General features: G+C 45.5%; 1 protein-coding gene across 1 annotated transcript; it reads right to left on the bottom strand.

Annotated features, from left to right (window-relative positions):
• Positions 1–8,018: 8,018 nt before the first annotated feature.
• On the bottom strand, positions 8,019–8,582 carry LAJ45_06624 (uncharacterized protein; the record flags this gene model as incomplete). Its single annotated transcript, XM_046116186.1, has 1 exon — positions 8,019–8,582. One exon carries the CDS (start codon positions 8,580–8,582, stop codon positions 8,019–8,021), a length of 564 nt encoding a protein of 187 aa, XP_045970389.1.
• Between the last annotated feature and the right edge of the window lie 2,156 nt (positions 8,583–10,738).

The following is a 10,738-nucleotide window of genomic DNA, read 5'->3' as shown; positions in this document are numbered from 1 at the left end:
TCTCTGTACCTTCTCATATTTTCCTACGTTGCTTTTCCTTTCTTTTCTGTTTTTCCTATGTTTTGGCGGAGGATCCGGCGTGCGATAAGTCCTGTACTTCAAAGCAATATAAAACTATCTATCTATCTATCTTGTACTTACTCGCGCCCGACCGCGCGGGTGACAGGACCCCCTCCCGTTTCGACATCCTGATTCTCGAATTGCTTCAGGCCCTGAGTGAGACGTCCCCCTATCTACCGAGTTGAAGCCTTTTACTAGGAGCCGTCCTTCTTCTTACCCCTCCTCAAACCCGTCGGCGCCCCCGATCGCGACACCCAAACGACCAGCCCATCGAGGCTACCCCTCTCTACGTCGTATTGACACTCTGTCAATAGTCTGGAGGTCAGCGCAGACCCATTGCCAAAGCCTACGATAACCTACGGTGTTAGCGACCTTACGGTCGCGAAACACTCGTTCCTTACCTTACGCGAGGTCCCTTCGTTGGGCCTTACCCCGCTTTACGGCCCTAGCCAGGCAACCCATTTTAACCGAGTCAGCTTCCCCGCTCACCCAACCCTATCGGCCCGGTACTACAACCGAGGCCACCCCATCAAGACACGGTCGGCACCCACGATTGCGACCACCCCATATACTACGGAAATCGAGTTCGAAGGTCACCACTGTAAAGACCACCAACAGGTAGCGGCTCACGCTCACCCCATCTACACTTGGCCTCTGTGCCATTCCTACCTTAAACTCCCTGCTGCCTGACGAGCAGACTCCCAGGGACCCCATCGACACCCCCCTCCCTATGCTTTCGCACCTGATGCTTCGGCGGTCTTTCGCCTCGCCTTCGTGCAGTACTTCCTATATGGCTTTGGTAATGATCCTGGTTTATGGTGAACGGGTATATAGACGATTGACTTTATGTTGTTTGACGGAGAAGCTTTTGGGATTTCATTTCTACTGTAGTGTTGTTACTTTGTTCGTCGCTTAGTTTCTGTTCATCTACACCATGTCGCGCGGTATTTTGTATGTACTTTTCTTTTGTCTTTGGCGGTAGTGTAGGCGTGCGATAAGCTATGTGCTTCTATGCAATATAAAAATATCTATCTATCTATCTTGTACTTACTCCATGAATGCTACTTTGTTCTACGCCTCGTCATAGGGCTCAACTAGTTAGTCATACTAGGCAGAGCCACTCCATAGTCCACAGTCTTGAATATCTATTGCTACGTCTTCGCCTCGGTTGTATTCCTTGGCATCATAGTCCCTACGTCCATAGACCCCCGTTACACCAGGTTCCGTCCACTATTGCCAACCAATACGACACCATAGTCTACCATGGCGACACATCTTCCTATTGATTACCAACAGCTAAGCGATGCCCTTCAGACCTTTTTTCAAGAACACCCAGAGGTGGATAGCAATGTTGGAATAGAAGCCTATGCACTTCTTCAACGGGCACAACATGGCCTTGCTCAGTATGCAACGGACTTACAGGAGGTGGAGAGGGAGGCTGGAAATGCGAGGGAAATGTTTGAACGGGATCTAGCCGCTGCCAGAGGCCACCGAGTTGCTGTTGAAGTGGTTGCCCCTGATGAAGAACCAATCGGAGAGGATAATGCCCCACCGGTACCTCCAGTTCCACCTGTCCCAGTGGTTACCCAACGATCGGAAAAACTCCCCGACCCTGAAGTATTTAGGGGAGATCGCGATCGAGAAAGACTACACCTATTCAAGCAACAGATGAGGATCAAGCTATTGGGAAATGCCGACCGCTTTCCCACACTACAGTCAAAGCTATCCTATGCATTCAGCCGATTGGAGGGTGTCGCCGCCAATCAGTTCTTACAATATGTCGGAGAAGAAGGCATCGCTTTACCTTCCATGTTACGGTTTTATGAAATCTTGGATACTGCTTTCGGGGACCCTGATCGAATGCGTACGGCTAGGAGGAATCTTAGGAACATCCGTCAACGAAACCGAACTTTTGCTGATTACTTTGCCGAATTTCAACGGTATGCTGCCGAGTCAGGGATGGATGAAGTCTCTAGGATTGAGGCTTTGATGGAAGGCATTAATGCGGAACTCGATGAATCAATGATACACCATGAAACTCCTACAACGGTAGATGCATGTGCGACACTCTTGCAGCGGTTAGATAATCGACGACGAGCGGCAGAAGCTAAGCGAGGAAATAAAAAGCCTTGGAATGCTACTGCTGCTCCGACCCCTCGCCCCCCACCGGTGAATCCTGCCCCTATTCCTCGCACTGCCGCCCCAGCTGTCAATGCACCTGCACCTGAGAACCATCCCTCGTTCCGCCCGGGAGGTGATGTACCGATGGATCTGTCCGGGGGACGTCGTCGCCCCACCCCTACTGAAAGAAATGCCCGCTTAGCTGAGGGCCGATGTTTCTATTGTGGAGGGGTCAGCCACATGGTTAGAGACTGCCCCCAAGCAAGAGCAATTGGGAATCAACCAAGGAGACCGGTGATGAGAGGAGCGGCATTGAGAGTAGAGGAAAATGATGGAAGCGATAACGAGTCGGCAAAAGATTTGTCCCTGCACTAAGTGGCTTAGCCCAGGGACCATTTAAGGATTTTTCTGAATTGCATATTTCTGGTTTTTCGGCATCAGAGGAGGAAATGGATGGGAACCAATTTGTAGTAACTTGTTCAATTTCACAGAATAAAAATACTTTCGTACCCACCTACGCCCTTATTGATACCGGAGCCTCAGGATATGCTTTCATCGATGAATCTTTTGCACGCCACAACAATCTCACCATGACCCCACTCAAAATACCATGACACGTAGACGTTATAGACGGCAGACCTATCAAGTCAGGGAAGATTACTCATATTGTTGATGTCTCGCTAGACATTCATGGCCATCGAGAGACTGCGTCATGTTTTGTGACAAAGTTGGGACACTATCCGATTGTGATGGGGATACCTTGGATGCGGCGCCATGATGTTACGATTCGACCAAAGGAAAATTTGCTTATCTTCGACTCTCAAAGCTGCTGTCAACATTGTTCGCTTAGTGGAACTGCAATTACAGTTCATGGTATATCAATTCCTCTACCTGAAACTCATACCGTTACCGTCTCAGCGACCGAAAAACCTACTATCGATATCAACAAACTAATACCAAAGGAGTTCCACCGCTATATTCACATGTTTGAAGAATATTATGCTTCAGCGCTTCCGCCACATCGACCATTCCATGATATGAAGATAGTATTAGAAGAAGGCAAACAACCACCATGGGGACCAATATATGCTTTATCCCAAACAGAGTTGAAGGCACTTTGGGACTACCTTCAAGAGAACCTACCTAAGGGGATTATCCGTCATAGTGAATCACCAGCGGGGGCACCTATCCTATTTGTCAAGAAAGCTGATGGAACTCTTCGTTTGTGTGTCGACTATCGGGGCCTCAATGCAATCACGATTAAGAACCGATACCCATTACCGTTATTGAAGGAAACCTTGACCAAATTGTCGAAAGCAAAATATTATACTAAATTGGATTTACGTTGGGGATACAATCAAATCAGGATAGCGGAGGGGGACGAATGGAAAACGGCATTCCGGACTCGATATGGACATTTTGAATATACGGTAATGCCTTTTGGATTAGCGAATGCTCCGGCCACGTTTCAACACTGGATTAATGACATCCTGCGCCCCTATCTCGATCAATTTGTGACGGCCTATTTAGACGATATTCTTATCTATTCCGAATCCCTGGCAGAGCACAAGGATCATATTCAAAAGGTTTTAAAGGTACTTGATGAAAATCATGTTCACCTTAAACCCGAAAAATGTGAATTTATGGTTCAAGAAACGAAATATCTCGGCCTAATCCTCACCCCAAATGGCAACAGAATGGATCCAAAGAAAGTTATTGATGTTCTAGAATGGTCGACACGGACAAACCTTCATGATATTCAAGTATTTTTGGGGTTTGCAAATTTTTATCGACGGTTTATTTTGGGATATTCAAAGATTGTCGCCCCGCTTACAGCCCTAACAAAGAAAAATGTTAAATTCGAATGGACGGATGAAAGGGAGGAAGCATTTCAAACCCTAAAAAAGATGTTCACAACAGCACCTATACTAGTTCATTTCGACCCAGATCGAAAAATTGTGGTGGAAACCGATGCATTCGACTATGTTTCAGCAGGAATCCTATCACAACGTGATGATGAAGGAGTTTTACATCCGGTCGCTTTCTTTTCTGAAAAACATTCCCCTGCGGAATGTAACTATGAAATCTATGATAAAGAACTTCTAGCGATTGTTCGATGTTTTGAAGAATGGCGACATCATCTAGAAGGAGCACAATTCCCCATTGAGGTTTTTAGCGATCATCGAAATCTGGAATATTTCATGACGACAAAATTATTAAATCGTCGACAAGCCCGTTGGTCCGAATTTCTTTCACGCTTTGATTTCGTTATACAATTCCGACCGGGAAAACAAGGAGCAAAACCCGATGCATTAACTAGAAGGTCAGGTGACCTACCTAAAGAGGGGGATGAAAGGTTGACGCATCAGAGTCAAGTGGTTCTGAAGCGAAAAAATTTGGATACAAAGCTAAATTTGTTCGCGGGTTCTTTATCAAATGAATCCGCTGAAGGAATGTCCACTGTGGAGGAGTTGTTTTCAAAAGCTTACCAAGTTGATAGTTTCCCAAACGAGATTCTCGCTATGCTTCGGAGCGACGTTCGACATTCAAACAAAATTTCACTTGCCGAATGTACTGAAGACAATAACGGTCGGCTACTTTATCGAGGCGCACTCTACGTACCAAATGACAATAACCTCCGGCTGAGACTCCTAAAAGAACATCATGATAAGTTATCGGCAGGCCATCCAGGTAGAGCGAAGACTTTGGAACTCCTGAGCCGGGAGTACTATTGGCCACAAATGCGGAAGTATGTCGACCTGTATTTTAGAAATTGCCATGTGTGTGTCCGTAGCAAGGCACCACGCAATTTGCCTTATGGAGTACTTCGTCCAATGCCAATGCATGATGGACCATGGACGGATATTTCGATGGATTTTGTCACTGACCTTCCTGAGAGCGATGGATATAATGCGATCCTAGTTGTTGTTGATAGATTAACCAAAATGCGACATCTGATACCAACGACTAAAGAGGTGGATTCGAAGGAAGTAGCGAGGCTGTATATCGATAATGTTTGGAAGCTACATGGACTACCTGATACCGTTGTGTCCGATAGGGGAACCCAATTTGTTGCGGAATTTTGGAAGTCACTTTGCAAATGCCTGGAAATATCCCCACGATTCTCCACTACTTTCCATCCTCAGACTGATGGACAAACTGAAAGGATCAATGCCGTAATGGAACAGTATCTTCGAACTTATGTTTCTTATCAACAAGATGATTGGGTCCGACTATTGGCAATGGCTGAGTTCGCAGCAAATAATCATGTGTCGGAGACAACAAAGGTCTCTCCTTTCTATTCCAATTCGGGAAGAAATCCACGCATGACTTTTGGGCCCTTGGAACATGGCAAAACGACAGCGGAAGATCAGGCCAATAGCATTGCAAAAGAAATGAAGGATATGGTGGAATTCCTAAAGAGCGAAATGTTTCGGTCACAAAAGGTACAAGAGGAATCAGCCAATCTAAATCGTTCTCCCGCCCCTCGTTATCGTATCGGAGATAAAGTTTTCTTATCGACGCGCCATGTTTTGACAAAACGAGCCTCCAAGAAACTCGACTGGAAGCGGATTGGCCCTTATAGTATCAAACGAATCGTCAATTCCTATGCTTGCGAGCTAGAACTTCCCCGCTCTATGAATATCCATCCAGTATTCCATGTTTCGCTATTGTCATCTGAAGCAGGTAACCCGTTACCTGGACAGAAGCAATCACCACCACCTCCGGTTGAGATCGAAGGAGAAGAAGAATGGGAAGTCGAGGATATTTTGGATTCTAGGAAGCGAAGAGGGAAATTTGAGTACTTGGTACAATACAAAGGATACGACGATGCCTCCTGGCAACCGCTATCGGACCTCGAGCATTCACCTGATATTGTTCAACGATTCCATGAACGTTATCCACGAAAGCCTAAGCCTACCAGGAGGTAGGTCTTAGAGGGGGGCGTGGTCTGTAACGGCAATATTGTATCTCGACTAAGACGATAGATTGGGTCGTGTGGAGGAGCGGTTGCGTAATTGAACGAGGATTTGTAATGAGGTTTCTGTTATATTCTTTTGGTTTCCGTCACGCGAGGTATTAGTCATCAACAGACTAGGAGTTGGATATATAAAGGAGCGTTGTCTCGTGTCTTTTCATGTTTCTCTTCCTTTCCTTTTCTCTTCACGGAACCTCTTGTACTTACTCCACGAATACTACTTTGTTCTACGCCTCGTCATAGGGCTCAACTAGTTAGTCATACTAGGCAGAGCCACTCCATAGTCCACAGTCTTGAATATCTATTGTTACGTCTTCGCCTCGGTTGTATTCCTTGGCATCATAGTCCCTACGTCCATAGACCCCCGTTACAATAGGTGTTCGGCGCTTCCTCTTCGTACGATGAAGGACGTAGCGCAGAGGTAGTACTTGATGGCTGCTGTTGCCACTCGGGGGTGCATATAGTACCTTGGTCCTTTTAATAGACTAAGCGTTTATTCCTCTACTGAGAGCACGGTGACTATCCGCCACTAGTCAAAATACTCAGAGTATTGGGTTAAGCGAGTAGTTGTCTTATCGAGACTTTGGTAGTTTATGCGATAGGTAGAGGGTAAAAACTTAGTGATAAGGTACAATATGGTGTTTGATTCCTCTGAGTCATACATTTGAAAAATTACCGCCGATTACAACAGTAACTATGTAAAGCGTACTCAAGAAATAAAATCTGGCTTTGCTCTTCAAGTATTTCAAGGATCACTAGTGTTTCCAATAGCGTAGAGTAGGTAGTAAATACCTCGCTAAGAAACCCGCCAGGTCCAACTTGCAACTCATCAAATGGATGTTACTCAGAAATCGGCGGTCTCTACAGGTCTTAGCGGGTCCCTGTTCTGTAGTCCCCTATTCCTTTCGGATTCCTGACTTGATGGTTGATGATACCCTCAAGTCTTCGTAGAATCATGTCCTATTTATACATGTTGGAACCAATGCCAAGGCCCGCTTTCTAATACTAACTGATACAATGATAATAGAATAAGATAATGCTCCCGAAGATAACTCAGATAGAAAAGCGCCCCCCGCATAGTTCCGTCCTCCATTCTAATTCCGACACGTAACCATGAACCTTGCAATTGCCGGTTATTGGGCTGTACCATACTATTATCCTAGACCTACTTCCCTAAGTAGAACAGCCTACAGCCGTAAGCCCCGCTTCCTATTCTATTTCGGGTCAGATACCCAATAGTAAGCGTGCCGTCATAATAGCATAATACTAGTGTGGTAACACTGCGTGCCCCCACACTACCCGATACTTTTCTATGCTTGTTCTTTCGTTACCCTACCGTCCTCGCATCACAACCCGTCACTCGTATTCCTCACTGTCCTAAACCTCTAGGACAGTGCTCCGTAGTTCCTGTAACACGAAGGCCACTCATGGACAAGATCCCAGGACCGCCCACATGGGAAAACTGGCTATTCACCAACCTCAACGTAGACCTGGTTTTACAATTCACAGCAAAAACCAACCTACTCGACTGGTACGAAATGAACGAGGAGGACTCAGAGGAATGATGACCGGTTTATTTGTTTCTTTCTTTCCTTTTCTGTACCTTCTTATGTCTCTTCGCGTTGCATCTCCTTATCTTTCCTGTTCTTCCTTTTGTTGTTTCTTATGTCTTGATGGCGGAGGCTTCGGCATGCGATAAGTCCTGGACTTCAAAGCAATATAAAACTATCTATCTATCTATCTTCTTTGTATACAATAATACAACGCTATACTTCTCTCTCTTATCAGAGACCGCTGCACCTTGTTTGACTAATCCGACAGCCATTACTGTCGCCTTCCTTAACCTGCGGAATAACCTTCACCGCCGCCCCTTGAGAGTGAGGTATCGGAGTCTGAGGTTCTCTTTGGTGAATTGTCCGGTGAGGGCGATGATCATGGAGGAGTGGGACTTTCCGATTCTGGTTTCTGGTTTCGATAGCCATCTCGGGATTTGTGTCAGTTCGAAGGTGTTACCATAGTTGTGTCGAATTTCCGAGGCTAGTGGTTGTCCTGCATCAAAGGCTTCTCCTATGGAGGTGGGAATGCCGTGGAGGATGAATTTCGACCATCTAGGGTTAACCCGGATGTCGACGAAGGGTACTTTTAGTTCGTTCAGGGCGGTTTCGATTTCTTTTTTGTATTCGAGGACCTTCGTTGCCGGGGTTACAAACTTTGATTCCAGGATGATGTTGTTCTTGGTTGTTTTCCAGGCGGCGATTAGTTGAAAGTCGGGGTCTTGGATTTTTGTGTTTATCTTAGCTCTGATGTCCGATGGGGTGACTGACAGTTCCTTGTTTGTTTTGGTTACGATTTCCCGGTTGAGTTTGGTAATTTCTGGTTTGAACAGGGGGTCCGCTTTGGGTTTCGTCTTCCTCTTATTCATGACCGTCGTGAATTCGGGGTTGGTGTTTCCTGCTGCGATGGATACATAAGATTTCGGTGCTGGTAGGGTCGGAGTTTCTTTGCCTTTTCCTTTAGTTTGTTGGCCGTGGTTGGGGTTGGGGTTGTTGGCGGTGGGTGTAGTGGGGGTGGTGGTGGCGGCAGTGACGGCGTTAGGGTTAGTTAGGGTTAGTTAGGGTTAGTTAGGGTTCTAGTAGGAGAATGTCGGACAGGATTTCGAGGTTGCCCGGGAACCGTCGCCCCACAATTCCCAATTCCGTACCTACGGATTAAACAGGCCGCCCAGAGTCCATCGCCATCGTCAAATATGTAGGTACCGGGGGTGGTGGTCGTGATGGCAGGGGCGTAGGTGGTGGTTGGGGGCTGTTGGGTAGGGTAACTCCCTGTGAGTCTTGGCGGCCTGTCCTGCAGCACTTCCGGCGCCGTCGCTCACCGGTAGGGTACCACGATCGATGCCTGCATGGTACCGAACGCACCGTCTCAACCTCACGATCATGACGGCGCTCGAAATTTAACGATGCCGAGTTTCCCCATCCTCCGCTTCGATGGAATAAATGAATTTCGGATTCTGACCTCCGGGTTACCGCATTGGGCGAATCCCACTCCTCGACTGCGCTGTGTTTTATTATACCGACTCGGATTCCGATCTCCAGCCTACCGCCCTGTGTGTTTTCTAACAGTAATTCGGATTTCAATCTCGGATCATGATATTCGCAATACTTGAAACCCAATATGTGAGTGACAATCCATGACCGACATTCCATATTCTGTATTGTTGCACTCTGGTTTTAAATATCTCCTGGTTAGGGTTGCTCAAAATTTCAAGAAAATTAATTACTTCTGGTAACTTACTGGATTATTTTTTCCGAGCCACAAACTGAATTCTTTTGAAACATTTTAGTTTTGTCTGAAAGCCGCTAACCCCGAAAGCTAACGAAAATTTTCAAATATACTTAGAAACTAAATTATGATATATAATATTAACAACTTACAATCCTAACAACGCCAATAAAATTTTTTACAAAGACAATAATGTTTGTCAATAGACTGCAGGATATACTAAAATCTTATCGCATATTTATTTGTACAGAACGTTATTGACACAATTGTCCCTGAATTGTGAACTCTTATCCCTCCCAAATTACTTGTTTAATAAAGGAAAACAATCTTTGTAACCATAGCAAAATACTAATAAACTGTCATACACAACCCCCTTATGCCTATCTACCGCATCGAGCTCTGCAGGCAGGAAAAGAAGACTTTTACAAGTCTCTCCTGTCTCCAACTGGCGCGGTATATCCATCATGTCGCAATAAGGCGTCCTGAACATATGCCTTTTGAGAATCATAACAACAGGAATTTTTGCCCCCCAACAGTTCGCCGAAACCTAACAAGCTCAATCAACTTAATCTACTATCATCGAACAAACCGAACTGAACAATGAACCATTCTGAATCTTCGCAGAATCCACCTCATACAATGAATCATACATACCCCGATATTACTACATTTACTCAAGGTTTGTCCTACAGGAAACAAACGGCGGAGTAGACCTGATTTTTATGTTTTGATTAGATTAGTGCAGGTAGTCATTGCATTACTATTATTTCAAAGTGGAATCAAAGTACTAAATTGCTATAAAAGAACCCGGTACCTTTTCAGAAAGTGCAGTAAAACAAGTGGTAATAATGATTCGGTTGAGTGCGGAAATAATTGTAACACCGGAGGATCCCTGTAACATGAGTACAGCGGTGCAGGTTTTCTCGTCAAGAATTGATTTCAAATTGAAGATATTGCGAGTGCTTGTAGAGCACTTCGGATATTCCTAACAGTTATCAGAATGGCTTCCTACAAATACCCCTCCAGTGCAGCACCTCATGTACTAAAGCGGCTATGACTCTCAACACGATTTGAGGAAGATGGAGAGATTGATGACCGTGAGATATCTTCCTTACTATTAACCCCACTGCCAACCTGCACTCAGACTAGTCAATTGACAACTGTTACCTAAATAGCCGGGAAAGGTTTTCTTGGTTCTTCCGAAATCTGCACTGGGAGGAGCAGTCCTCGGGGGGTAGAATTTCATTTCCCCGAGTAGCATACTGATAATTTTGAAGCCCAAAAGGAGCCTAAGGCAAT

The sequence above is a fragment of the Morchella importuna genome, assembly GCF_003444635.1.
Source record: "Morchella importuna strain M04M26 chromosome Unknown Morimp01GS020, whole genome shotgun sequence".
NCBI lineage: Eukaryota > Fungi > Ascomycota > Pezizomycetes > Pezizales > Morchellaceae > Morchella > Morchella importuna.
This window is presented reverse-complemented; position numbering and strand designations above follow the sequence as displayed.